This window comes from Macaca nemestrina, chromosome 10 (assembly GCF_043159975.1).
Source record: "Macaca nemestrina isolate mMacNem1 chromosome 10, mMacNem.hap1, whole genome shotgun sequence".
In the NCBI taxonomy this organism is placed as follows: domain Eukaryota; kingdom Metazoa; phylum Chordata; class Mammalia; order Primates; family Cercopithecidae; genus Macaca; species Macaca nemestrina.
The window spans coordinates 69,140,831-69,168,404 of NC_092134.1; the positions used below are offsets into that span (position 1 = coordinate 69,140,831).

Consider the following 27,574-nt stretch of genomic DNA (forward strand, 5'->3'; position numbering starts at 1 on the left):
TGCCCTGACAGTTAAGTCCGCAAACACAAGTATCCACTGGACATCTTCTGTATGTCTCATAGGAACCTTAAAGTCAATATATTCAAAAGAGAACTCAGCATCTTCCTTCTGGAACCTGACTTTCCTCTTGTGTTTCCTAACACAGGGAATGATGTCATTATCCCCAGATCACCTAAGCCAGAGTCCTGGAAGTCACCCTTGCCTCCTCTCTCCCCTTCACCTTTTCCGGAATCCAGCCACTCACCGCATGCCTTATTTATTGCTCCTTTACTATCTCTGGATAACGTCCACTTCTTTCCATGGCCACTCGCTCAGGCCCAGTTATCTCAGTTCTGGGCTCCTACAGTGTTTTCCTGGCTAGTCTGTCTGCCTTCACTCTTGCTCCTCTCCAGCCCATTCTCCATTACAACAGAGGAATCCTTCTGAAGCACAAATCTGATCATGTAACTCCTCCTGGGAAGCCTTTGAATGGCTTCCCACTGCCCTTAGGCGAAAGGCTAAATAGCGTACAAAAAATGTGTGTGACATCTCTTTTTATGTTTCTGTCCTCAACTCTTGTATCCATCCTCACTCTTGCCCTAAGCTCCTGCTCCAAATGAACTTCTCACAATTCTCAGGAAGCTCCCTGTTCTCTTCCCTCTGGAGCCTATCATGATGGCACCTCTTCTGGAACACTACTGTACTCTTCTTCCTCTTCCTGAATAACTTCAGCTCATCGAGTCTCAGCTTATTGATCATTTTCTCTGAAAATCTTTCTTGACACTCCAGAACATAATGTCCTATGTTCACACTTTTTTTTTCCTTTCTGTTTTTGTTTTTTTTTTTTTGGAGACAAAGTCTTGCTCTGTTGCCCAGGCTGGAGTGCAGTGGCGCAATCTCGGCTCACTGTAAGCTCCGCCTCCTGGGTTCAAGCAATTCTGCATCAGCCTCCCAAGTAGCTGGGATTACAGGCACCCACCACCATGCCTAGCTAACTTTTTTATTTTTAGTAGAGACTGGGTTTCACCATGTTGGCCAGGCTGGTCTCAAACTCCTGACCTCATGATCCTCTGTCTTCAGCTCCCAAAATGCTGGGATTACAGAGTTGAGCCACCACGCCTGGCCTGCTCACACATCTTGTAGTACTTACCAGTCTGCATTATGATGGCCTGTTTCATTATTTGCTGCCCTGTTATGCAATACATTCCTTAAGGGCAGGGACCCTGGAATGAATGGATAAATAAGATAAGATAGAGACTACTGATCATAAGTAGTCTGTACTACTTATGAGAACAGAGCATAAAAGGCCCTATATGCAAGGCTAAGGAGTTTGAATTTTATCCAGACTTCAGAGTTCTACTATATTCTTATCACAGGTTGGCTGTGTATGGTAGTAGTTACTCGTGATGTGACTCTCTCTTCCATTATTAGATTGTGAACCCCTGGAAGGCAAGGACTATGCCTTGTTACTCTTGGTCTTTTTCTTACTTAAAACAGTGCTTTGCACACAGTAAGCACTCAGTGAATTGACAGTGTTAGCAATTTTGATATCATGTAAGTCATGATATTGAGCTGATATTGGAGAGTCATGTAAATGAGCTGAGAGTAAGTTAATTTTAAAAGATGCATATTCATTCCCCACTAAAAGGGACCAACGTTCCTTAGAGGCATGGCTGATTCTAGGTCTGGGGCAGGACATACGCAAAATGAGTCTGAAACAGTTTATTCCAGAAAGCAAGGACAGGGCCCTAAGTAAAGGGCACAGGAACCCACATGAAGGAGCTCCCAGTAACCAAAGATGGGACAACTTGAGCATCAGAAAAAAATAAGAAATGAGGCCGGGTGCAGTAGTTCACACTTGTAATCCTCGCACTTTGGGAGGCCGAAGTGGGTAGATCACCTGAGGTCAGGAGTTCGAGACCAGCCTGGCCAACATGGCGAAACCCCATCTCTACTAAAAATACAATTAGCTGGGCGTGATGGCGGGCACCTGTAATCTCAGCTACTTGGGAGGCTGAGGCAGGAGAATCACCTGAACCTGGGGGGTGGAGGTTGCAGTGAGCTGAGATCACGCCACTTCACTCTAGCCTGGGTGAAAGAGCAAAATATAAGAAGAAGAAAAAAATAAGAAATGAGATGATTGAAACATAATGAATATATAAAAATTCAGAAGTGTATAACGATGCATGATAGAGAGAGGGCCCTCCCTCCCTACCTCCAAGGAAATAAAACACATGGAACATTAGAAAAAAATAGGGCACCAATTCATTACTCTGCAAATCATCAAACAAATGGAAAAAATATAATGTATTCTTCCTTTCCTCCATGAACCGTATCTAGTTCAGGATAACCAAGTAGCCCTAGGTGATGAGTGCAAATTTCATTTTACAGAATTCCAGCTAATAAATGCAGAAGGCTTAACAGAATTAGAAAATTACAATTTTTTAGCCTGTAATGAAATGACAGATTCATTTAACTATCTTCAGTGGATGAAACCATTAGACAGAAAGGTGAAATGGGGCCAGGTACGGTGGCTCATGCCTATAATCCCAGCACTTTGGGAGACCAAAATGGGAGGATTGCTTGAGCTCAGGAGTTTGAGACCAGCCTAGGCAACAAAAAAATTTAAAAATGCTGGGTGTGCCTGTGGTCCCAGCTACTTGGGAGGCTGAGGTAGGAGGATCACTTGAGCCCAGGAGATGGAGGCTGTAATAAGCTGTGATTGCACTGCTGCACTCCAGCCTGAGTGACAGAGAGAGACTGTCTCTAACAGAAAAAGAGATTTAAAAAACGACAAAAAAAAGGGTGAAGGGGAACTTCAAAATGGAGGGATCATGTTGTAAATAACTAAAGCCATTGTCTTAGTATCACTTCAGTGAGACAGCCAGACTTTGTGTGCCTCATTATTTGATGTGATATAAAATACACAGCACCACCTATGAAGTATTTTTGTTAAAACAGTTAAACCTGAATCTGACTTAAAAGTGTGAGTATGATAAGCCAGGTGCAGTGGCTCATACCTATAATCCCAGCACTTTCGGAGGCCAAGGAGGGAGGATCACTTGAAGCCAGGAATTTGAGACAAGCCTGGCCAATATGGCAAAACCCTGTCCCTACTAAAGATACAAAAATTAGCCAGGTTTGGTGGCACATGCCTGTAATCCCAGCTACTCGGGAGGCTGAGGTATGAGAATCCCTTAAACCCGGGAGGCAGCGGCTGCAGTGAGCTGAGATGGCGCCACTGCACTACAGCCTGGGCAACAGAGCGAGACTCCATCTCAAAAACAAGCAAACAAACAAACAAACAGTGTGAGTATGCTAGTCTTAAAAAGGAAGGAAATTCTGCTACTACCACATGGATGAACCTTAAAGACATCATGCTAAGTGAAATAAGCCAGATACAAAAGGGCAAATATATGATTTCACTTATGTGAGGTACTTAAAATAGGCAAATTTGTAGAGACAGAAAATGGAATAGAGATCTCCAGGGGCTGGGGAGAGTGGTGAAGGGAGAGTTATTGTTTAATGGGTATAGAATTTCTGTTTGGAAAGATGAAAAAGTTCTGGAAATGGATAGTGGTGATACTTGTAGAACATTGTGAATGCACTCACTGCCACCAAATTGTACACCTAAAAATGGACATGATGGGAAACTTTGTTATATATATTTTAGTTCAATTTTTTAAAAAGTATATACGTGTGTTTGTATGTGTATGTAAAAGAATAGATAAAACCAGATTGGCAAAATATTGAAAATTATTAGAGCAAGGTGAAGGGTACATGGGATTCCTTCCTTCCTTCCTTCCTTCCTTCCTTCCTTCCTTCCTTCCTTCCTTCCTTCCTTCCTTCCTCCCTCCCTCCCTCCCTCCCTCCCTCCCTTTCTCCCTTTCTTTCTCCCTTCCCTCTCCTCTCCTCTCCTCTCCTCTCCTCTCCTCTCCTCTCCTCTCCTCTCCTCTCCTGATGGAGTTTTGCTCTGTGCCGAAGATGGAGTGTAATGGCATGCTCTCAGATCACTGCAACCTCCGCTTCCCAGGTTCAAGCAATTCTCCTGCCTTGGCCTCCTGAGTAGCTAGGATTACAGGCATGCACCACCATGCCCTACTAATTTTTGTATTTTTAATAGAGGAGGGGTTTCACCATGTTGGCCAGGCTGGTCTCGAACACCTGACCTTAGGTGATCTGCCTGCCTCAGCCTCCCACAGTGCTAGGATTACAGGCATGAGCCACCACCCAGCCGGGTACATGGGATTTCTTATAAAATTTTCTCCATTTTGATGTATGTTTGAAAATTTCCATAGTAAAAAATTTTATTGCTTGATGATGTGATATAGAAAAAAAATTTTTTGAAAGACTTAAGAAACATAACAAGCAAATATAAGAAGCATCTTATTTAGGTCTTGATTTTAACAAACCAAATGTAAGAAAACATTTTCGGGCCGGGCGCGGTGGCTCAAGCCTGTAATCCCAGCACTTTGGGAGGCCGAGACGGGCGGATCACGAGGTCAGGAGATCAAGACCATCCTGGCTAACACGGTGAAACCCCGTCTCTACTAAAAAATACAAAAAACTAGCCGGGCGAGGTGGCGGGCGCCTGTAGTCCCAGCTACTCGGGAGGCTGAGGCAGGAGAATGGCGTGAACCCGGGAGGCGGAGCTTGCAGTGAGCCCAGATCCGGCCACTGCACTCCAGCCTGGGCGACAGAGCAAGACTCCGTCTCAAAAAAAAAAAAAAAAAAAAAAAAGAAAGAAAACATTTTCATATTTTATATATGTATGTATGTATGTATGTATGTATGTATGTATGTATGTATTGAGACAGGGTCTTCCGCTCTCACACAGGCTGTAGTGCAGTAGCACGATCTTGGCTTACTGCAATCTCCGCCTCCCAGGCTCAAGCAATTCTTATGCCTCAGCCTCCTGAGTAGCTGAGACTACCGGCATGCGCCAGCATGCCTGGCTAATTTTATGTAGTTTTTTAGTAGAGACTGGGTTTTGCCATGTTGCCCAGGCTGGTCTCGAACTCCTAAGCTCAGGCAATCCACCTGCCTGGGCCTCCCAAAGTACTAGCATTACAGGCATGAGACACCGTGCCCAACCGTTTATATTTTATTTACTTTTGAGAGAGGGTCTTACTCTGTCACCAGGGCTGGAGTGAAGTGGCTTGATCACAGCTCACTGCAGCCTCGACCTCCTGGGCTCAAGCAATCCTTCCACCTCAGCCTCCCGAGTAGCTGGGACTACAGGCACACACTACCATGGTTGACTAATTTTTTTCTATTTTTTTTTTTTTGTAGAGATGGAGTCTCATTATATCGCCCAGGCTGGTCTGGAACTCCTGGGTTTAAGCGATCCTCCCACCTTGGCCTCCCAAAGTGCTGGGATTTACACCCCTGGGCCACCACGCCCAGCCATAAAAACACATTTTTAAGTCAATAGAACAATTTGAAAATGGACTGAGTCTTGCCGGGCATGGTGGCTCACACCTGTAATCCCAGCACTTTGGGAGGCTGAGGCAGGCAGATCATTTGAGGTCAAGAGTTCAAGACCAGCCTGGCCAGCATAGTGAAACCCTGTCTCTACAAAAGTACAAAAATTAGACGGGCATGGTGGTGCATGCCTGTAATCCCAGCTACTCGGGAGGCTGAGGCAGGAGAATCGCTTGAACCTGGGAGGTGGAAGTTGCAGTGAGCCGAGATTGTGCCACGGCACTCCAGCCTGGGTGACAGAGCGAGACTCCGTCTCAAAAAAAAAGACTGAATATTAGTAATAACAAAGAATTTTTGATAATTTTGTAGGAGGTGATAATCATTTTGTAAGAAAGTATTGATTTTATTTAGAGATGCATTCTGAGGTATGTAAGAGTTGAGTAACATAATATTTGGGATTTCTTTTTTAAAATGTTATATGGATGGCTTAAAATTTCTATAAGTGTTCAGATGTTTACTCTAAAAAAAGCATCAGTTTTCATTTTGGTGTTTTATTTAAAGTGATTTTAAAGCCAATTGTATAATAAAAAAGACTCAAATTCTGTGTATGGGTGGCTTGAAATTTATTCCTGAAGGCAAGAAGGATGAGTTCTACAACTCTCTTGGCTCAGGAAAAGCGTATTTCTTACTATTTCCTGAAAGCAACATACTTAAAATGCAGTGATTTCAAATGTACTGTGAAGGATGCAGTGATACACAAGAAATAGCCTCTACCTGCAAGACATCTTCAGTTTAAAAGGAATAAACATCCTTTAGGTTTTCAATTCAGAACTGTGTCACAGATGGGACGGTTTTGCAACCTGACCACTGTGAAAATCATACACAGCGCTTCTGAGATAATATAGGAAGAGCCTTTCCAGTGCTTTACAAATGTGAGGTATTATTTATAGTAAAGGTCTGGAAAGATGAAAAAATACAGGAAAAATAGAGCTTATTACTGGATTAAGAATCCTTCCTGAGGCTGAGTGTAGTGGCTCACGCCTGTAATCCCAGCACTTTCAGAGGCCGAGGTGGGCAGATTACTTGAGGCCAGGAGTTTGAGACCAGCCTGACCAACATGGCAAAACCTTGTCTCTACTAAAAGTACAAAAATTAACCAGGTGTGGTAGTATGCACTTGTAGTCCTATCTACTCTCAGGAGGCACAAGAATCACTTGAACCCAGCCTGGGTGACAGAGCAAGACTCTGTCTAAAAATAAACCCACCCCCCCCCCCAAAAAAAAAGAAACACCTTCCTGCAACATTATTTTGGTGAATTTATGTTTTCCACCTGATGAAAATAGAGTATCTGTTAACATTAGTATAGATTTTCCTCTTATTCCTAAATTGAATAATGGAGTCTTCTGGCATTCGACTTTTTCTTATTTCTTCAGTCAAATGAAGTTTGTCATCTATGTATAAGCTAACATTTTCTGAATCCTCAAAGAAATTATTATTCATAACTTATCTGCGGTAATATAGAATGTGTACTCTAACTTGAATTTATGATGTGTATGAGACCTCCATTTATGTATGAATTGATTTTTAGTCTGAAGAGATTAGTATGCTGTTTTCTGTGAAAATTTTTTTGGCCATTAAAAAAATTAGTTTGGCATTACAATCTATTATCCTAGTTGGCAAAGGATTAAAAACAGTTTATTTTTATTGCGGATCTTAGCAAATTGCTGACTCCAAATGAAAAAACAGGAAAATCAATTTCAAAATAATTCTGCTGATACTGTATCTTATTTGAGTTTTTGCTTTTCTAAGCTCTTTTGTTTGTAAAATCTACATTTCTGTTGTTGGAGTTCTAAAAGAGTAGAGGGATTTCATAGTTATTTTTTAAATGAAATATGGTGGTAATTAGAAGTGGATAGCGAAGCAGGATCTCAAACTTATTCCTGCTTTATTTAGAGACCATTTATCAAACACTTAGTGTGTATGAAGACATGCATTAACTAAAATATCAAAATAGCACATTTGGCCGGGCGTAGTGGCTCACACCTGTAATTCCAGCACTTTGGGAGGCGGAGGTGGGTGGATCATCTGAGGTCAGGAGTTTGAGATCAGCCTGACCAACATGGTGAAACCTCATCTCTACTAAAAATACAAAAAATTAGCTAGGCATGGTGGTGCTCGCCTGTAATCCCAGCTACGCAGGAGGCTGAGGCAGGAGAATTGCTTGAACTCAGGAGACAGAGGTTGCGATGAGCCAAGATCATGCCACAGCACCCCAGCCTGGGTGACAGAGTGAGGTACCGTCTCAAAACAAACAAACAAAAAACCCAGCACATTTGGATAGGTACTATCATTATTCCTATTTTACACATGAGGAAATTGAGGCGCAGAGAAGCTATGTAACTTGACGGTGATAATGACCTAACTGAGTCGGGGCAGATCTAGGATTCTGACCTCAGTCTTCATGCTCATAATCATTATGCTCCTCTGCCTCTCTGCTTGCTATTATTGAATTCATAATGATCAGTTTCCCTCCAGCACCTCCACTAGAAAAGAGACCATTATTTCAAAAAAAAGTCTTAATTTTCAGGTTAATAAGAGCGACTCATTGATTGGACAAAGGAGAACATCTTAGATGTTTTCTAAATAAAGCGGGAGGTAGTAGGCAAGTACCAATATTCCATGCAGTAGCTAGTATTGGGATAAACGGCTGGTACAGGTTTCTGGAGTAAGCAGTAAAAAATGTTTTTACTTCAAGTCAGAAATTTTAAGATTCCATCAATCTACACAGAACATGAACTGTCTTTCCTACTGTTACCTTGCACCCTGGCTCTCTGAATTTGTGTGAGCGTAGACAGGTTACTTAAACCTCCCTACAACTTCCTGTAAAATGCGATGGTAATTCCCAGCTCGGTCCCCACAGTGGAGTCAGCTCAGTGCAAGAACGAGTCTACGGAAAGCACTCAGGCCAGAGCCAGCCACCTAGTCAAGTTGTTATTACTGAGCACAGTGGGAGGTGGAAACAATATTTAACCCAGAGACATTTTTTCCAAGTTGCTAAAAGTCAGCTGAGGGGCTAGGATAGGTACACGAGTGACTAACTACAATGAGTGAAACGGGATTAATGTGATACTAGGAGTGTGAAAAAACTGCAGTGGGAGAAGGGCTGCATTTGTTGGTGGAATTAGGGAAAGATCGGAGGAGAAGGCTTTTCTGCTAAGCCAGCTTTTCCTTAAGTGTGGAATGCACATGGTTCAGTAAGGGGAGATGATTCCAGGTGGTACTCTGATATGGCATAAAACAACTTTGAATTCCATGGTGGAAATATGTGATCCCTTTTTCCAGCTAGGCTGATCTCATCAGGGAGAACCTCTCGGCTTGGGGCCACTAGTGACAGTTCTGGAACACATGCTCATCTGCCCTTTCCTCACAGAGAAGCCAGCTTCAGGCTCAGACCATCCATGAGCATTGACTTAGAATTTATGGTGCTTTCATGCCATTTACACAAAGTGATACTGGTTTTCCCTGGAAAGTGACACAACATTTTCTTTACAAATTTTTTTTTTTATTTTTTAAAAAGCTAGTTGATTGAAAGAAAAATATTACATAAAGGTTCATGGATTATGGTAAATGAAAGAGGGGACAGAAATTTACCAGGGACAGTGAGAGTATTCCTGGTATAGGAACAGCTTGAGTTAAGGGGCATGGGCAAAAAAGTATGTTTGGAGAGTAACAAACAGTTCAATTTGCGGGGAGCAAGTTTCACTACTGATGAGTACTAAGGCTAGAAGAATAAAACTATATGAAAAGCCCATTAGTAACAAAGTTTAACAAACCTGTCAGTAATCATCGATATTCCTAAACTGCTATTTCTTACCATTTTTTAAGTGGAAAATTTTCTTCTGTTTCTGTAGATCTGAGGAGAAAATTAAGCACTTCAGTCAACTTAAATCTGAACTTTTTCTTAAAGACAATTCTTTGAGGAGGATACTTCCTTTAATTATGGAGCTTAAAGTAGCAGCCCAGAAAAACTTCATTCTGAAAAGGCTTTTCTGGAAGGTAAGTGCTTTGTTTTATTTTTAATCTTTAAAGCTGTGTCTCCTGTTTACCAAATATAAGCATAAATTAAAATATAAATAAGTGTTGTCTTGTATTCTGATGCTGTATTTTTAAATGTCAATAAAATTTAATGTAGTCATGTCTTAATGCTGGATACTTTGTGATGTAATCAGTAATGTATATGTGTGTGTCGAGGGGAGACGGGAAGAGAGGGGAGTGGTAGCAAAAAGTAGCTCCCATGCATTGGGTTGGCAGAGCCAACAGAGAGATAGGAGGAACATTTTTGGCATGCAAGATATATAGACAGTAAGATGGGAAAGTAGATTTTAAGAAGTTTTTGTTTGTTTATTTTTTATTTTTTTGAGACAGAGTCTTGCTCTTGTCGCCCAAGCTGGAGTGCAATGGCATGATCTCAGCTAACTGCAACCTCTGCCTCCCAAGTACAAGCCATTCTCTTGCCTCAGCCTCCCAAGTAGCTGGGATTACAGGCGCCCACCATCACGCCTGGCTAACTTTTTGTTTTCAGTAGAGACAAGGTTTCACCTTGGTGGCCAGGTTGGTCTTGAACTCCTGACCTCAAGTGATCTACCTGTCTTGGCCTCCCAAAATGCTGGGGTTATAGGCACGAGCCACCACACCCTGCCTGTTTATTTTTTAAACAGAGACAGGGTCTCACTCTGTTGCCCAGTCTGGTCTCAAACTCCTGGGCTCAAATGATCCTCTTGCCTTGGCTTCCTAAAGTGCTGCGATTTCAGGCATGAGCCACTGTACCTGGCTGATTTCAAGATGTTTTATTGTACAGTTTCCTCTACTGTAAAAATATAATTAAAAAATTATTTTTGAGTATAGGACTGGTATTTTTAAAAATGTGACTCCTGGGGAGGCAAGGCAACCTCATTCTCACTCAGTAAATTACAGATGCCTCATTTTTAGGTTCAGGTGAAAGAGTTAAGAAGCCCAGGTGAGTAACCTGGTGTGGTGCTAATGAGGCCTAGGTGAGAGGGTGAGCCCTGCCTAGGGCTGCATTCATGTTGATTACTACATATTTTATCTTAATTCTGGCCATTGCTCACATAAGTAGCTGCCATCATTTTACTGAGCAATGGTAAAGCATGTGCACTCCCAACTGTACAAGGCAGTCCTGGCCATTTATTAGCTTCTAGGTCCTTCATATGTGGGGTGACCAACCATTTTGGTTTGCCCAGATTAGGGTGACCAACTATTCCAGTTTGCCTGGGACTAAGGAAATTCCTGCAATATTGGAAAGCTAGAACAGTTCCAAGCAAATCAGTACGGTGAAGGCAGATAAGCTGTAGAGAGTAATATGCCAAATGTTCCACCACACTGAGACACTGAGACTCAGGTAAGGATGACATAGTACTGCGTAGTCTAAAATGGTTGGTGCTGGATAGATCCTGTGAGGAATACGCCATCCAAGTTTTGACTCTAGAACTTCAGAAGATTGTGGAAAATATGACCAACCAAGTAAGACCAATCCATCTTGATTATGAAGATGGAATGGAATTCATGTGGAAAGGGTAAATAAACTAGGATTATCTTCTTCCCAAATAAACCTCTCCAGTCCATCCCACACACAGTATCAATTTAATCTACAACCCTGATTGTATGGGATTGCTTGTTCAACAGTTTCTTGTGACTTTCCTTACTAAATTAAGTACAGACTTTGGCTTTGGCATTTAAGGCTCTCCCCTAATCACAGATTTCAAATTTGGACAGGTATGGCCTTTATTTTAGTAGGCTGGGGTTATCAGGAAGGGGCTGTGTATTAGTCCATTCTCACACTGCTATAAAAATACTACATGAGACTGGGTGATTTATAAAGAAAGAAGGTTTAGTTCACTTGTTCCTGGACCAAACCAAGAGTCAGGCTGCTTATTCTCATGGCCCAATAATGAGACACAGATGAACTGGGAAAGAAGGGAGTTTTTATCTGTAACCAGTAACAGGGAAAAGGCCTCGAAATTATCGCCAGACCAACTCAAAATTACAAGGTTTTCCAGAGCTGATATACCTTCTAAGCTATATGTCAACATGTAAGTGCATTCATCTAAAGCCATAAGTGATTAACTTCTTTTAATCTATGCCTAAGATTAGATTAGGACCTAAGGAAGGCCCTTAAGACCTTCCTCTGGGGCCTCAGTAAATTTACTTAATCTAAATGGGTCCAGGTACTGGGGTAATTACCTTTATCTTGCCTCCTGCTAAACCACGGAGGTTTGGGGAGTTCCTTCAGACCACCAATAAACGTGTTTGTGGAGGCCTGGGGAGTTTCTTCAGACGCCCAGTAAAACTCATTTAATTCTGAACAGGTCCTGTAAAGAATTCCTTCATTATCTTGTCATGCTTCAAGGCCCAGGAAAGGCCTGGGCAAAACTCTTGGTGGGCTTTTGTTACATCCCAGCCTTTGTGTAAGGACACTGGCTCTATCAGCTTTTAATATTTAACATAACCACTCAGTCAGCGCAGGAACAGTTGTTGTGGAGGCCTATCTGTTCAGCTGTTATGAAGACCTGGCCTGCCACAGACTTAGAGTTCCACATGGCTGGGAGGCCTCAGGAAACTTACAATCATGGCAGAAGGCGAAGGGGAAGCAAGGCATGTCTTACATGGCAACAGGTGAGAGAGAGAATGTGCAGAGGAAACTGCCACTTTTAAACCATCAGATCTCATGAGGACTCCCTCACTACCATGAAAACAGCATGCATGATCCAATCACCTCCCACCAGGACCCTCCCTCAGCAGTGGGGATTATAATTCAAGATGGGATTTGGGTGGGAACACAGAACCAGACCATATCAGGCTACCATCTGGATAAGGTGGGCACTGGGAAAATGAATCCAGATGTAGATGCTCCTGGAAAAGGCACAGTGCCTAAGAGTGAGAGCCATAAGAGTGAGCTAAAGAAATATCAGGATATTTTAGCATGTGGGTGAATTACACCCGGATGTCTGCACAAACATTTGGCACTGGGAAGATCTGCTTGTTTAGGGTGTGGGGATGGAGCTTTTATGGAATGTGAGGACATAAAGAGTAAAGTCAGCAGCTGGGAGAGGACTGGGAAAGGACTTAGGACAGTGCCCAAAGGGGAAGTCCACCCAGATACACTGGACACAATCAGGGACTGGATTTAAAGTGCATGTTTAGGTAGGAGAACTGAAGTACCACTTAAGGGTTAGATTAAGAAGGATGTTGATGTGTTCTCCTAATGGGATCAGCACCAGTGTTAGTCTAGAGGTCATTTAAGCATCTCCAATGTAAAAACAGGGCTGGTACCTGTGGCCTAGGCTGTGGAGCAAAAAATGGATGGAGAGAAAGAGAATAAGGTTAGGACTAACAGACCCAACCTGCCACTTCGTCTTCTCTCTCACCTCTGTCCTCTACAAGATCGAGCCATGTGGGATAACTTGGATACCTGTTCTCCTTAGCTCTCTTTTCTCCCTGCTGTTTGATTTCTCTAGAATATTGTTCTTCTAATTTCTCTTGTTAAAAATCATACCCATTCATCAAGGCTAAGCCCAAATGCCATTTTCTACCTTTCTTGTCATGCCGAATGGGGAACTTTAGTACCTTCCTCCTTTTGATCTTCTCTGTCAATTCTGTGCCATAGAACTTTCTTTGATGCTTTATAATCTGCATTGTTCAATACAGCAGACACTAGCCACATGTGCCTTTTAAGCACTTGAATGTGGCTAGTGACTAGAAAAGTAAAATGTTAATTTTATTAAATTTAAATTAATTTAAATAGCCACTTGTGGCCAGTAACTAATGAGTTGAACAATGTAGTTCTATGACATCTTTCATAGCACTTCCTCTTTAACAATTATCAGACAGGTTTCATGCCTAATCGGTGTGAGGCTTGGTGACAGGTATTAGAAATACAGCATCATTATGATACAGTTCCTACCATCAAGAATTAGCACAGATATCCTCCCTTTTACTATAGTTATTGGTACATTTTTCTTATTTATCATAATATGTTATAAGCTTCTGTAGGACAAGTATATATCTTACTTACTTTTGTATTCTCCCTCAGGCCAAACACAATGCATGCATATTCCAGGTGCTGTAAGCTATTCATATTGAATTGCAAATCTGTTCTCTTGTGAAACATTAACCTAATCTGATGTCTAAAAATGAAGCTTTCATGATCTGTTTTATACTTGAAAACACTGCAGCCATTATTTAATACAATGTTCTTACCTGGGCTAAAACAGATCTTCTATTTCGGTTGTCAAAAATGAAAGGCCAAAGTGAATGGAGAAGAAAATAATTCAAATAGGAAAAGAGGAAGTCAAATTGTCTCTGTTTGCAGATGACATGATTGCATATTTATAAAACCTCACCATTTCAGCCCAAAATCTCCTTAAGCTGATAAGCAACTTCAGCAAAGTCTCAGTATACAAAATCTATGTGCAAAAATCACAAGCATTCCTATACACCAATAACAGACAGAGTCAAATCATGAGTGAACTCCCATTCACAACTGCTACTAAGAGAATAAAATACCTAGGAATACAACTTACAAGGGATGTGAAGGACCTCTTCAAGGAGAACTACAAACCACTGCTCAAGGAAGTAAGAGAGGACACAAACAAATGGAAAAACATTCCACGCTCATGGATAGGAAGAATCAATATCGTGAAAATGACCATACTGCCCAAAGTAATTTATAGATTCAGTGCTATCTCCATCAAGCTACCCATTGACTTTCTCCACAGAATTGGAAAAAACTACTTTAAACTTCATATGGAACCAAAAAAGAGCCTGCATAGCCAAGACAATTCTAAGCATGAAGAACAAAGCTGGAGGCATCATGCTACCTGACTTCAAACTATACAAGGGTACAGTAACCAAAAGAGCATGGTACTGGTACCAAAACAAATATATAGACCAATGGAACAGAACAGAGGCCTCAGAAATCCCATTACTGGGCATATACCCAAAGGATTATAAATCATTCTACTATAAAGACACATACACATGTATGTTTATTGCGGCACTATTCACAATAACAAAGACTTGGAACCAACCCAAATGTCCATCATTGATAGACTGGATAAAGAAAATGTGGCACATATACACCATGGAATACTATGCAGCCATAAAAAAGGATGAGTTCATGTCCTTTATAGGGTCATGGATGAAGCTGGAAACCATCATTCTCAGCAAACTAACACAAGAACAGAAAACCAAACACGTTCTGCATGTTCTCACTCATAAGTGGGAGTTGAACAATGAGAAGACACGGACACAGGGAGGAGAACATCACACACTGGGGCCTGTCAGGGGGTGGGGGGCTAGGGGAGGGATATCATTAAGAGAGATACCTAAGGTAGCTGACGGGTAGATGGGTGCAGCAAACCACCATGGCACATGTATAACAAAACTGCACTTCTGCACATGTACCCCAGAACTTAAAGTATGAAAAAAAAAAGTAAATGGGTAGTCTCTCTATTTGGGATCTTTCTACACTTTAGTGGAGTCCCCCTTGGCCCTATCCCCAACCACGCCATCAAACCCACTAGCCTTATGTTCTTCTGTCTAATCCACAACCAAAATCTATCCTCAGATTTGTTTTCACAAAATTAGCATATATGACTAATAAAAGTCAACATTCTTTAAGATTTTTTTATTTAAATTGTTATCATAGCCTTAAGGTAAAGCAGTGGTTTTTCAACTTTATGCTATATTTCTTGGAAAACATACCTTCTGTGAAGCTCCCTTAGAAACCCATACTGGGGTGGAGAGATTAGGGCCATTGTCTTAGTCTGTTTTGTGTTGCTATAACAGAATATCACAAAGTTGGTAATTTATAAAGAAAATGAACGTATTTCTGACAGTTCTGGAGGCAGAGAAGTCCAATATCAAGGTGCTGGCATCTTGTGAGTGCCTTCTTGTTGTGTCATCCCATGAGAAGGCAGAAGGGCAAAAGAGCATGCACAAAAAAGGGTAGCAGGGGGCCAAACTCATCTTTTCATCAGAAACCCACTCCCACAATAATGACATTAATCTATTTGTGAGGGCAGAAGCCTTATGACCTAATCAACCTCTTAAAGGTCTCACCTCTCAACACTGTTGCATTGGGGATGAGTTTCTAAAACATGAACTTTGGGGGCCACATTCAAACCACAGCGTTCTGCTCTTGTCCCCAAACATTCATGTCTTTTTTACATACAAAATACATTTATTCCATCCCAATAGCTTCAAAAATCTTAATTCATTCCAGCATCAACTCGTAAGTCCAAATTACCAATTGTCATCTAAATCAAGTATGGTTGAGACTCAAGGCAGGATTCATCCTAAGGCAAATTCCTCTCCAGTTGTCAGCCTATAAATCAAGACAAGTTATCTACTTACAAAATACAGTGTTGGGATGCGTGGAGAATACACATTCCCATTCCAAAGGAAGCTATAAGCAAGAGGAAAGGGCCAAGTAAGTCCAAAACCCAACAGGGAAAATAATATTGTCTTAAAGCTGGAGAATAATCTTTCACTCTTTTGCTTAAGAAATGTCTTAGAAGTTTCAGACTTTCCCTACAGCTGTCCTCTTTCTCTGAACCCCCACCAGCATCACTTTTAATGCTCCAATTACTGCAGTCTAGGCTTTTTCTAGGTTGCTCCTCCAAATTCTTCGAGCCTCTATCCATTAACCAATTCCAAAGCCACTTCCACATTTTTAAGTATTCCTTAGAGCAACAATTCCACTTCTGGTACCAAAATCTGTATTAGGATTCTCCAGAGAGGCAGAACCACTCAGTTCTCCAACTCACATGCCAGTCTCCTCTGGAAATACCTTCACAAACATAACAGAAATAATGCTTTACCAGTTTTCTAGGTACTCCTAATTTAGCCAAGTTTACACCTAAAATTAACTGTCACAGGCATCTCTAATTTTTGGTTCCTGTAATAGGATGGAAAATTATACACATATATAATATACATTTTATGGATATAAAATTATAGATACGCTATAATATAGAGTGATATATATTATAGATATAAAAATATATATTATACAGTTTTTTCCCTCCCTTTTAAAATGAACTTTATTGAGGCATACTTTTTTCTTTTAAGTGGTCTTTATTTTTTAATTTTATTGAAGGCACAATTTATGAGAATACGTTTTCATTTTTTTTTGAGATGGGATCTCACTCTGTCACCTAGGCTGAAGTACAGTGGCACCATCTCGGCTCACTGCAACCTCCGCCTCCTGGGCTCAAGTAGCTGAGTAGCTGAGTACTTCCCAAGTAGCTGAGACTACAGGCACATGCCACCATGCTGGGCTAATTTTTGTATTTTTTGTAGAGATTTCACCATGTTGCCCAGGCTGGTCTTGAACTTTTGGACTCAAGTGATCCGCCTGCCTTGACCTCCCAAAGTGCTGGAATTACAGGCGTGAAATTACAGGCCGAGAACACTTTTTCATAGATTGACTAAACTCCCAGGTTTTAGAAGAACAGACACATGTCTGTCTGTTTTGCTCAAGATGTTATCTCATTATCTAGCATACCTGCCACATAGCTGGCAATCAGTAATTATGCATTCAGTGAATGAATAAATGAGTAGATAAAATATGTTCTTTTTCTAGTTTAAATTTTTTCCACTGGGCATGGTGGCTCATGCCTGTAATCCCAGCAAACTGGGAGGCCGAGGCAAGTGGATCACCTAACTAAGGTCAGGAGTTCAAGACCAGCCTGGTCAGCATGGTGAAACCCAGTCTCTACTAAAAATACAAAAATTAGCTAGGCGTGGTGGCATGCACCTGTCATCCCAGCTACTTGGGAGGCTGAGGCAGGAGAATCGCTTGAACCCTGGGGGTGGAGGTTGCAGTGAGCCAAGACTGTGCCACTGCACTCCAGCCTGGGCGTCAGAGCAAGACTCCATCTCAAAAAAAAAAATTTTTTTTTCTTCATATGATTTTTTTTCCATTTTTAAAAATTGTGTCAAAATATACATAACACAAAATTTACTTCCTTAATCATTTTTGAGCATATATTTCAGTGGTATCAAGTTTATTCACAATATTGTGCAGCCATCAACACGATCATCTCCAGAACACTTTTCATCTTACAAAACTGAAACTCTCTACCCATTAAGCAACAACTTTCCATTTCTTTCCCCATCCCACCCCCACAACCCACAGCCCCTGGAAACCACCATTCTATTTTCTGTCTTTGTGATTTTGACTATTCTACGTACCTCATATAGTTGAAATGATATAGTATTTGTCTTTTTGTGACTGAGATTTCACCTAGTGCAATGTTCTCAAGTTTAATCCATGTTGTAGAATGTATCCGAATTTCCTTTTTTTTTTTTTTTTTTTTAAGGCTGGATAATATTCCATTGTATGTATATACTACATTTTCCTTATCCATTCATCTGTCAATGGACACATGGGTTGCTTCCATGTTTTAGATGTTGTGAGTAATGCAGCTATGAACATTGGTATGCAATATATCTCTTTAAGACGGTGCTTTCAGTTCTTTTGGGTATTTACCCAGAAATGGAATTGCTAGATTGGATGGTAATTCTATATTTAAATTTTTGAGGAACCACCATACTGGTTTCCAGTGTCTGTGCTATTTTCTACTCCCACCAACAGTATATAAGGGTTCTGATTCCTCCACATCCTTGCCAACACTTGTTATTTTGTGTTTTTTTAAAATAGTAGCTATCCTAATGGGTGTGAGATAATATCTCATTGTAGTTTTGAGTTGCATTTCCCTAGTGATTAGTGATGTTGAGCATATTTCATGTGCTTATTGGCCATTCAACTATCTTCTTTGAAGAAATTATTGTGGTATAATTTACATGAAATAAAATGCACCCATATTTAAAGATACAGTTTGAAGAGTCTTGACAAATGTCTCTATTCATGTAACTATTAACACTACTTCAATCAAGATTTAGAGTATCTCTGTCACTCCAGAATGTCACCTTGTGCCCTTTGGCCGCCAGTTCTCTCACACTCCTGGCCTCGTGCAACTATCGATGTGCTTTCTGTCACTGTAGATTCATTTTGCCTCTCTTAGCATTGCACTTACATGGAATTCTGCACTAAGTACTCTTTTGCATTTGGCTTCTTTTGGCATAACATTTTTGAGATTTTTCCATGTTGTTTCAGGTATGATATTTTATAAATGAAAATTCTTGAATCAGTGAGCAGGTGGGAGGTCATAATAACAAGTGATACTTACTGAACACTTGTTATATGCTAAGCACTGTTGAAACTTTACAAATACATACTATCTTATTTAAACGTAATATCAACTCCTTGAGGTGATATTATTAACGCCATTTGAAAGACGAAGAAACTGAGTGACAGGGAGTATAAGTAATTTGCCAAATGTCACACAACTGCCAAGTGGCAGAGCTGGGATTTGAGCTCAAAGAATATAGCTCCAGGGTCAGTCTGTAAAACTGCCACACTATGCTAATTTATCAGGCACTGGGTAAGCCCAAGCACTTCTTCTTCTTCTTTTTTTTTTTTTTTTTGACAGAATCTCACTCACTCTTGTCTAGTCTGGAGTGCAGTGGCGCAATCCCAGCTCACTGCAACCTCCACCTCCCAGGTTCAAGTGATTTTCCTGCCTCAGTCTCCCAAGTAGCTAGGATTAGGGATTACAGGCGCATGCTACCAAACCCAGCTAATTTTTGTATTTTTAGTAGAGATAGGGTTTTGCCATGTTGTCCAGGCTGATCTCGAACTCCTGACCTCAAGTTATCTGCCTGCCTCGGCTTCCCAAAGTGCTGGGCTGACAGGTGTGAGCCACTGCGTCCGGCCAAGTCCTTCCTTCTTTCAAAGTCCAAGCACTTCTAAGAGTATCTGGTATACATCCTGTTCCTCTTCCTCTTTTTCCTTTCTCCAAGCCATTCCCAGCCTCTTCTCATGCCATATTACCTGAATAAGGGGACACACACACTTTCTAAACAAAAAGCCTAAATTGTCACTAGTAAACCAAAATTCCAGGGAAAAAATGAACAATAGAGGAATAGAAAAGAGAAGCAATTACATTACATTTCTCATTAATGCCGACTTGCCTGATTTCATGGGCCAGCGCTTATTTTCATGCTTGATTTCTCATGAGACTGGACAGGAACACACAAAAAATGGGTTCCCCAGCTCTAAGTCAGTGTTTATTTGGAAAGAAATGGCAATCTACATTTCCACTGTATTACCAGAAAAATCAATATTGTTCTGCACCATTTCCACAACCTAGCGTAGTGCTGTACATTTGTTTTTGTGTTAGTAAACATTTTAAAATGAGAGCTTGCTTATTCTTTATATCCTCACAAAGGCCAAATTACTTTGGAAAGGCAGAAATTATAGGAGCCCCATTTTTCAAGGTGACTGAATGAGTTGCCTGAGATGATACACCTGCTTCTGAATGATTTTCAAGGTTAATGGTCAAGCTAGGCCTAAGTTGCATCTCCCAGCATTGCCCTGTAGCCCTTGCTCTGGTCACCAGGACAGTGGTCTCTTGGTTGTAAGAAAGAAGTATGTTTCCAATTTGGGTTATGCTAGTATTAATGGGAGATATTGTAATTCATTTTTCTAATCAAAGAACAAATTATTTCTTCATATTTTTAGTACATGAGAGTAGAGAATTTTAACAACAGATACCTTAATTACTGTCTTTTTTTCCCACTTGCTTTTACAGACCAGTGACCTTTTCTATTTCCTAGTAAACAAACTTCATGAGTACTTGCCAGAGTCTAGGGATAAGAATGCACTTCAAAATCAAAGCCAAAGGGTTGATGAGCTGGTGTAAGTACTAACTAGATAATCATCGATTTTTTTTTTTTTTTGCGCTAGGGTGTTAAAGATAAATGGAAGACACTGGACAACATATATGCTACGTTAATGATTCATGGCACTGCAAGATTTTCTTCCTGTGGATTTTATTTTTATTTATTTAATTAATTAATTAATTTATTTATTTATTTATTTTTTCTTGAGACAGAGTCTCACTCTGTTGCCCAGGCTGGAATGCAGTGGCACAATCTTTGCTCACTTCAACTTCTGCCTCATGGGTTCAAGCAATTCTTGTGCTTCAGCTTCCCGAGCAACTGGGATTACAGGCATACGCCACCGTGCCTGGCTAATTTTTGTATTTTTAGTAGAAACGGGGTTTCACCACGTTGGCCAGGCTGGTCTCAAACTCCTGACCTCAGCCTCCCAAACTGCTGGGATTACAGACATGAGCAACCATGCCTGGCCTCTTCCTGTGGATTTTAAAAAGTAGAACTCATTTTGTTCTAATTTTAATGGAAGGATGCACAAGAAACTAGTAATATTTGTTGTCCCAAAGTGGGAAAAGTGGGTATCTGGAGGAGAGAAAGCTTTCACTGTATTCTCTTTTTTACCATTGACATTTTGAGCCAAATATTACCTTTCTGAAAATATTAAAAATTAAACAATAATTTTAAAACAGTGTGTGATTATTCTGAAAACTTTGGAAAAGAGATACATATAAAAATGAGTTAGTACTGACATCCAGCTGTTCACTCATTCAACAACTTTTTTTCTTCTTGTTTTAGAAAAGTTCTCACTCTGTCCCCTAGGCTGGAGTGCAGTGGTATGATCATGGCTCACTGCAGCCTTGACCTCCTGAGCTCCACACTCAGCTAATTTTTGTAAAGGCGGGTTTCGGCATGCTGCCCAGGCTGGTCTCAAACTCTTGGGCTCAGGCCATTCGCCCACCTGGGCCTCCCAAAGTGCTGGGATTACAGCATGAGTAGTGTGTGAGCTACTCCGCCCGACCAGCAAATGTTTTTGGGTGTTTACTGTGTAGCAGTCAGAGTAGGCACTTAACCAATGTTAGCAATTTGATGTACAGAATTTATTTCCTGTACTTTTTTCTGTATGGGTATCTGGAAGCAGTTTTAGCAAAGATTACAACTTTCATGGAATTCTGAGCTTCTAATGAAATCATGCCATTTCTTTGCCTTTTATCATTTTATTTTCTAGGGCATGCATTGAAATTATACAGACCCTAGTATTGATGTTCAGAGAAACAGAAACTGAGTCATCACGCCTGAACACATTGGCAGCTAAGAAGTAAGGTCTTTTAGAAGATATTGGGACCTTGTGGTTGCAACCCATTAACTCTTCTTGTTGAGTGTCTTCCAAAGCACGTAATTCTCCAACTTCCCTGTTCAACACCCTTCCAAGTATATTTGACTCTTTTGTTTTTCTCCTTCCTTCTGTGATGAACAGGTTAATTGGCACAGGCCAAGTTCTCTCTGTCTCTCTGGATTATTAAGGGTACAAGGATTTTCTTAGCATAATTATTTTTTGTCCTAGTCTGGTGAACTTGAAAAAGACCAAATGACCCATCATACATTAAAAGCCAGGGGATCTCCACTAGAATTTCCCAGAGTATCCTTATATCCACACAACAGAAAAATTGCAAAATCAGGAGTTATAGTAGCCTCATTTACAATATAATTGTGTGACCTCAGAGTAAATGAATTTGGAGAATTTATTAATATGTAGGGTGAGCTGCTATAATAAAGATACTCTAGGCCAGGCACGGTGGCTCATGCCTGTAATCTCAGCACTTTGGGAGGCAAAGGCAGGTGGATCACCTGAGGTCAGGAGTTTGTGACCAGCCTGACCAACATGGTGAAACCCTGTCTCTACTAAAAATACAAAAATTAGCCAGGCATGGTGGTGCGCATTTGTAATCCCAGCTACTCGGGAGGCTGAGGCACAAGAATGGCTTGAACCTAGGAGGCAGAGGTTGCAGTGAGCTGAGATCACACCATTGCACTCTAGCCTGGGCAACCCTGTCTCCAAAAAAAAAAAAAAAAAAAAAAAAAAAGATACTCTACAATATGTGGCCCAAAGAAGATCTTAATTGAAATCTTTCTCACGTAACAGTTCAGAGTAAATATTCAGGCTTTCATACACAAGGTGAGCCAGGGACCTAGGTTTTTTCCCTTTGTTACTCTGTTGTCTTCTATCATGTTGTCTTCATCCTTAGTGGAAGCTGGCTGACCTTGATGACTTCATTATACCTTGTGGGAAGCAGAAAGAGAAATAGAGGGCATTCCAGTTAAAAAAGAAAAAAGAGAGAGAGAGAGAGAGAGAGAAGTAGAGGGCAAACAAGCTTCCTTTTTAAGCAAGGCATGTAACCCTTCTGCTCACATTCTCCTGGTGAGAACTTTAGGCACATGACCACACCTAGCTGCAGGAAAGGCTGGAAATATGTCTATAGTTGGACATCTATGTGCCTAACTTAGTTTTGGATGGTAATGAGGACATCTGTTATTAAAAGGAAGAATGGAAGAATGTGTAGTGGGGGACAGTAGCATTCTTTGTCACAGAAACTTTGATTCTGCAGTTTTGCATACTCTCTGCTTGATTTTTTATTTTGATTTTTTGAGACAGAGTTTTGCTCTTGTCACCCAGGCCGGGGTACAATGGTGCAATTTCAGCTCACTGAAACCTCTGCTTTCTGGGTTCAAGTGATTCTCCTGACTCCTGACTCAGCCTCCCAAGTAGCTGGGATTACACGTACCCACCACCATGCCCAGCTAATTTTTGTATTTTTAGTAGAGACAGGGTTTCACCATGTTCATCAGGCTGGTCTTGAACTCCTGACCTCAGGAGATCCACACGCCTTGGCTTCCCAAAATGCTGGGATTACAGGTGTGAGCCACCACGCCCAGCCACTTGATTTTTTAATATGTATTTATAAACTCTAAATTATATTCTTGGGCAATGTTGTGGCTATATTTTTTTTCCACTTTCATCAATTGTTTATTTAAATCTACTGTATTAAAAGGTGGAGAAATGAGCCAGACACGGTGGTGCACACCTGTAATTCCAGTACTCAGGAGGCCGAAGGGAGAGGTCACTTGAGCCTAGGTGTTCCAGGCAGCAGTAAGCTATGATCACACCACCACACTTAGCCTGGGCAACAGTGAGACCTTGTCTCTTTAAAAACAAACAAAAAAAAGGGGTGGAGCAAATGATGAGAGCCATGGACTCTAAAATAGTCAAAACATGTCACTTTGGGAGACCAGGGTGGGAGGATCAATTGAAGCCAGGAGTTTGAGACCAGCCTGGCTGGGCAACAAAGTGAGACCCCATCTCTAGGAAAAAAAATGTTGGGCATGGTGGCACATACCTGTGGTCTCAACTACTCAGGAGGATGAGGCAGGAAGATCAGTTGAGCCAGAAGTTCGAGGCTGCAGTGAGCTATTACTGTGACACACTGGGTGACAGAATGAGACCCTGTCTCTAGAAAAAAAGAAAAACAGACAAAAACACTTAAACCAGGGGAAAGAATAAGAACTCTTGGTAATATTTTTCCAGCCCTCCACCTTCTGGGCTCAAGCAGTCCTCCCACCTCAGCCTCTCAAGTGGCTAGAATGACAGGCATGTGCCACCACACTCGGCTAATTTCATTAATATTTCTTTCTTTCTTTCTTTCTTTCCTTTTTTTTTTTTTTTTTTTTTCTGAGACAGAGTCTCGCTGTGTCGCCCAGGCTGGAATGCAGTGGTGCGACCTCAGCTCACTGCAACCTCCACCTTGCGGGTTCACACCATTCTCATGCCTCAGCCTCCCAAGCAGCTGGGAGTACAGACATGACCCACCACACCTGGCCCTAATTTTATTAATTAATATTTGTTTTTCTTTTCTTTCTTTTTTTTTTTTTGAGATGGAGTTTCACTCTTGTTGCCCAGGCTGGAGTGCAATGGCACGATCTCAGCTCATGGCAACCTCTGCCTCCCGGGTTCAAGTGATTCTCCTGCCTCAGCCTCCCGAGTAACTGGGATTACAGGCATGCACCACCATGCCTGGCTAATTTTGTATTTTTAGTAGAGATGGGGTTTCACCATGTTGGTCAGGCTGGTCTCAAACTCTCGACCTCAGGTGACCCGCCCACCTTGGCCTCCCAGAGTGCTGGGATTACAGGCATGAGCCACCATGCCCAGCCTCATTAATTAATATTTCTTAAGCACACTTGCTATGTGCCAGGGACTATGGGCATACTATGCTTTTTTTTCTTTTCTTCCTTTTTTTTTTTTTTTTTAGATAGGATCTCACTCTGTCATCCAGGCTGGAGTGCAGTGGCACGATCTTGGCTCACTGCAGCCTCAACTTCCCTGTGGCTCAGGTGATCTTCACCTCCCCAGTAGCTGGGACCACAGGTATGTGCCACCATGCCCTGCTATTTTTTTTTTTTTTTTTGTATTTTTCATAGAGATGGGGTTTTGCCATGTTGCCCAGGCTGGTCTCAAACTCCTGGGCCAAGTGATCTGCCCCCACTCTGACCCCCAAAGTGCTAGGATTACAGGCGTGAGCCACTGTGCCGAGCCGGCATACTATGTTGTGTAGCAGGAATGGGCAAACATTTCTGTAAAAGGTCATATAGAAAATAGTTTTGGCTTATCATGCCATACAATCTGTGCTGCATCTACTCAGTTCTGCCATTGTAGCACAAAAGCAGCCATAAACAGTGCATGAACGAATGGACACAGTTGTGTTCCGATAAACTTTATTCACAGAAACAGGCTGTAGGCTGGATTTGGCCTACAGGCCATAGTTTGCTGAGTCCTACTTTACAGCAAACAAGAAAATACACCGTGTCAAACTAGTTCTTATTTTTTTGTAGAGACAAGGTCTCACTTTGTTGTCCAGGCTGGTCTCAAACTCCTGGGCTCAAGGGATCTTCCCACCTTGGCCTCCCAAAGTGCTGAGATTACTGGCATGAGCCACCGCATGCAGCTTGAATACTTCTTTATGCGAATGGTAGTACTGCCATTTCCCTAATCTCCAAGATGGAGATTCAACATTATTTTTGATATTTCTGTCTTCTCCCATATTAAAATTATCACTAAATCTGGTTATCCTTTTTCTCCACCTTTTGGTCCCTACCTTTCTATTTCCAAGTTGAAAAAAATCATCCTTACCTCTGTCATAAAGTTATTTATTTATTTATTTATTTATTGTTGTTCTTTTTCTTTAAAAGCATTGCCTTCAATTGTTTTGTTTTAACTTGGTTTGATCACATCAGCCCTCCTATCAAGGTTCTTTCCTGATATTACCAATTCTTTTCATGTCATTTAATACATATATTACATTGCTATAGTAGAGTCTGGTTGTAATATTAAATTTTCTCAGCCAGTTTTTATATCCCTAGGGTCAAATCGTGTGACCCATAGTATTATGTAGCCCAGGAAATATCTAATAAAACTGTATTCGTTTTCTTTTTTATTTATTTATTTTTTCGAGACAGAGTCTCGCTCTGTTGCCCAGACTGGAGTGCAGTGGTGTGATCTCGGCTCATAGCAACCTCCACCTCCCTGGTTCAAGCAATTCCCCTGCCTCAGCCTCTCAAGTAGCTGGGATTACAGGTGTGTGCCACCACACTCAGCTGATTTTTTGTGTGTTTTTAGTAAAGGCGGGGTTTCACCATGTTGGCCAGGCTGGTCTTGAACTCCTGACCTCAGGCAGTCCACCCACCTCAGCCTCCCAAAGTGCTGGGATTACAGGCATGAGCCACCACATCCGGGCTCTTTTTTCTTTTTTTGAGACGGAGTTTTGCTCTGTTGCCCAGGCTGGAGTGCAGTGGTGCGACCCCTGGGTTCAAGCGATTTTTGTGCTTCAACCTCCTGAATAGCTGGGATTACAGGCTCGCACCACCACCACGCCCTGCTAATTTTGTATTTTTAGTAGAGATGGGGGTTTCACCCTGTTGGTGAGGCTGGTCTTGAACTCCTGACCTCAGGTGATCCACCCACCTTGGCCTCCCAAAGTGCTGGGATTACAGGTATGAGCCACCGTGCCCAGCCAAAACTGTATTAGTTTTCTATTGCCACATAACAAATTATCACAAACTTAGTTGCTTAAAACAACATGCATTTCTTATCTTACAGTGTCCATGGATCAGAAATCTGGACACAGCTTAACTGGATCCTTTGCCCAGGGTCTCACAAGGTTTCAGTTGAGGTGTTGGCCAGGCCATAGTCTCATCTGAGGCTTGGGACTCTCTTCCTAGCTCATTTGGGTGGTTGTTGGCAGACTAAATTTCATTACAGCTGTGGGACTCAGGTGGCTTTTTTCTTGGCAGGAGAGTATCTCTTTTTCAGGGCTCACCTGATTAGAGCAAGCCTACTCTGGATAATCTCCTTTTGACTAACTCAAAAGTCAGCCAATTAGGGGCCTTTATTATATTCTCAGAATCCTTTCACCTTTCCCATTTCATATAACATAATCACAAGAGTGACAGACAAACATATTCAGAGGTATTGCCCATACTTAAGGGGGAGGAATTTGATAGGGTTTGTACCAGCAGGCTGGGAATTTTGGAAGCCACGTTAGATTTCTGCCCACCACAATAACATAGACTGACTTAGGAGACTATGAATGTGGCCTTCAAAGTCTGTATTTTTTAAGATATTGTAGTACATTCCAAATCCATACATTGGAAATAGTAACAACCTAAACAATAAAGTATTAAACTGCTGGGACTCTTTTTAAGGCTGTGATGTCAATCCTCTAAGTCATCTATATTTTCAGGATGAAACTACTATTTTGATTAAAATTTCTTCTATCTATTATTGCCCTAATGGATTTTAAATTGAATTGGCAGAAGAGGTGGATTTCAAATTAAATTCCATTTGGGTAAATAAAAAAGCAGTTAATCATTTCAGCATTTTCCTCTTTATTATTTTCATGAGTGGAGATTTTATTCGTTCCACATACTTTGCTGTAACTTTCTTGAAATGTGCCATATTTTTTCATATCCTAGTATTGTTAGGGTTGAATTCATATGTTATCATAGCAAGTGACCCATAGTTCGGGAGTTCTTTTTCTTTGCCTTGGATGTATGATACTTTGAAAATAAGCTGTTACTGAAAATAAAGGACTATAATTAAATACAACAGTGAATGGAATGCCAATTCAAACAATATCAAGAAACACTTCTAAAGGGAGTGTTCTGTTGATTTTAAAAGGGTCTTCTAAAAGTAAGATTGGCCATTTTAAGTAGCCTGAATAAAACATTATTAAATACACGGTAGGGTATATCCTGCTTTTGTGAGAAATGTACTAACTGACATGATTCTTCTTTCCAA

The 27,574-nt window shown here is 41.2% G+C and overlaps 1 protein-coding gene and 2 long non-coding RNA genes across 10 annotated transcripts in view; 1 reads left to right on the top strand and 2 right to left on the bottom strand.

Moving 5' to 3' along the window:
- The window catches only part of C10H12orf56 (chromosome 10 C12orf56 homolog), a 116,980-nt gene that overhangs the window by 74,531 nt on the left and 14,875 nt on the right, over positions 1-27,574 (top strand). For all 7 annotated transcript variants that reach the window (XM_071071507.1, XM_011727289.2, XM_071071508.1 and 4 more), the window contains 3 exons: positions 9,315-9,459; positions 20,142-20,248; positions 21,452-21,541. In XM_071071507.1, coding sequence (XP_070927608.1) covers positions 9,315-9,459; positions 20,142-20,248; positions 21,452-21,541 — 342 coding nt within the window. The remainder of the gene's footprint in view (positions 1-9,314; positions 9,460-20,141; positions 20,249-21,451; positions 21,542-27,574) is intronic.
- The window catches only part of LOC105473462 (uncharacterized), a 122,890-nt gene that overhangs the window by 39,853 nt on the left and 55,463 nt on the right, over positions 1-27,574 (bottom strand). The gene's annotated exons all lie outside the window — the stretch shown is intronic.
- Positions 1,340-15,632, bottom strand: LOC139356722 (uncharacterized). The gene is made up of 3 exons (XR_011609071.1): positions 15,187-15,632; positions 9,278-9,316; positions 1,340-2,067 (listed from the first exon to the last, which is right to left on the bottom strand). It is a non-coding gene; the product is annotated as an uncharacterized lncRNA (long non-coding RNA).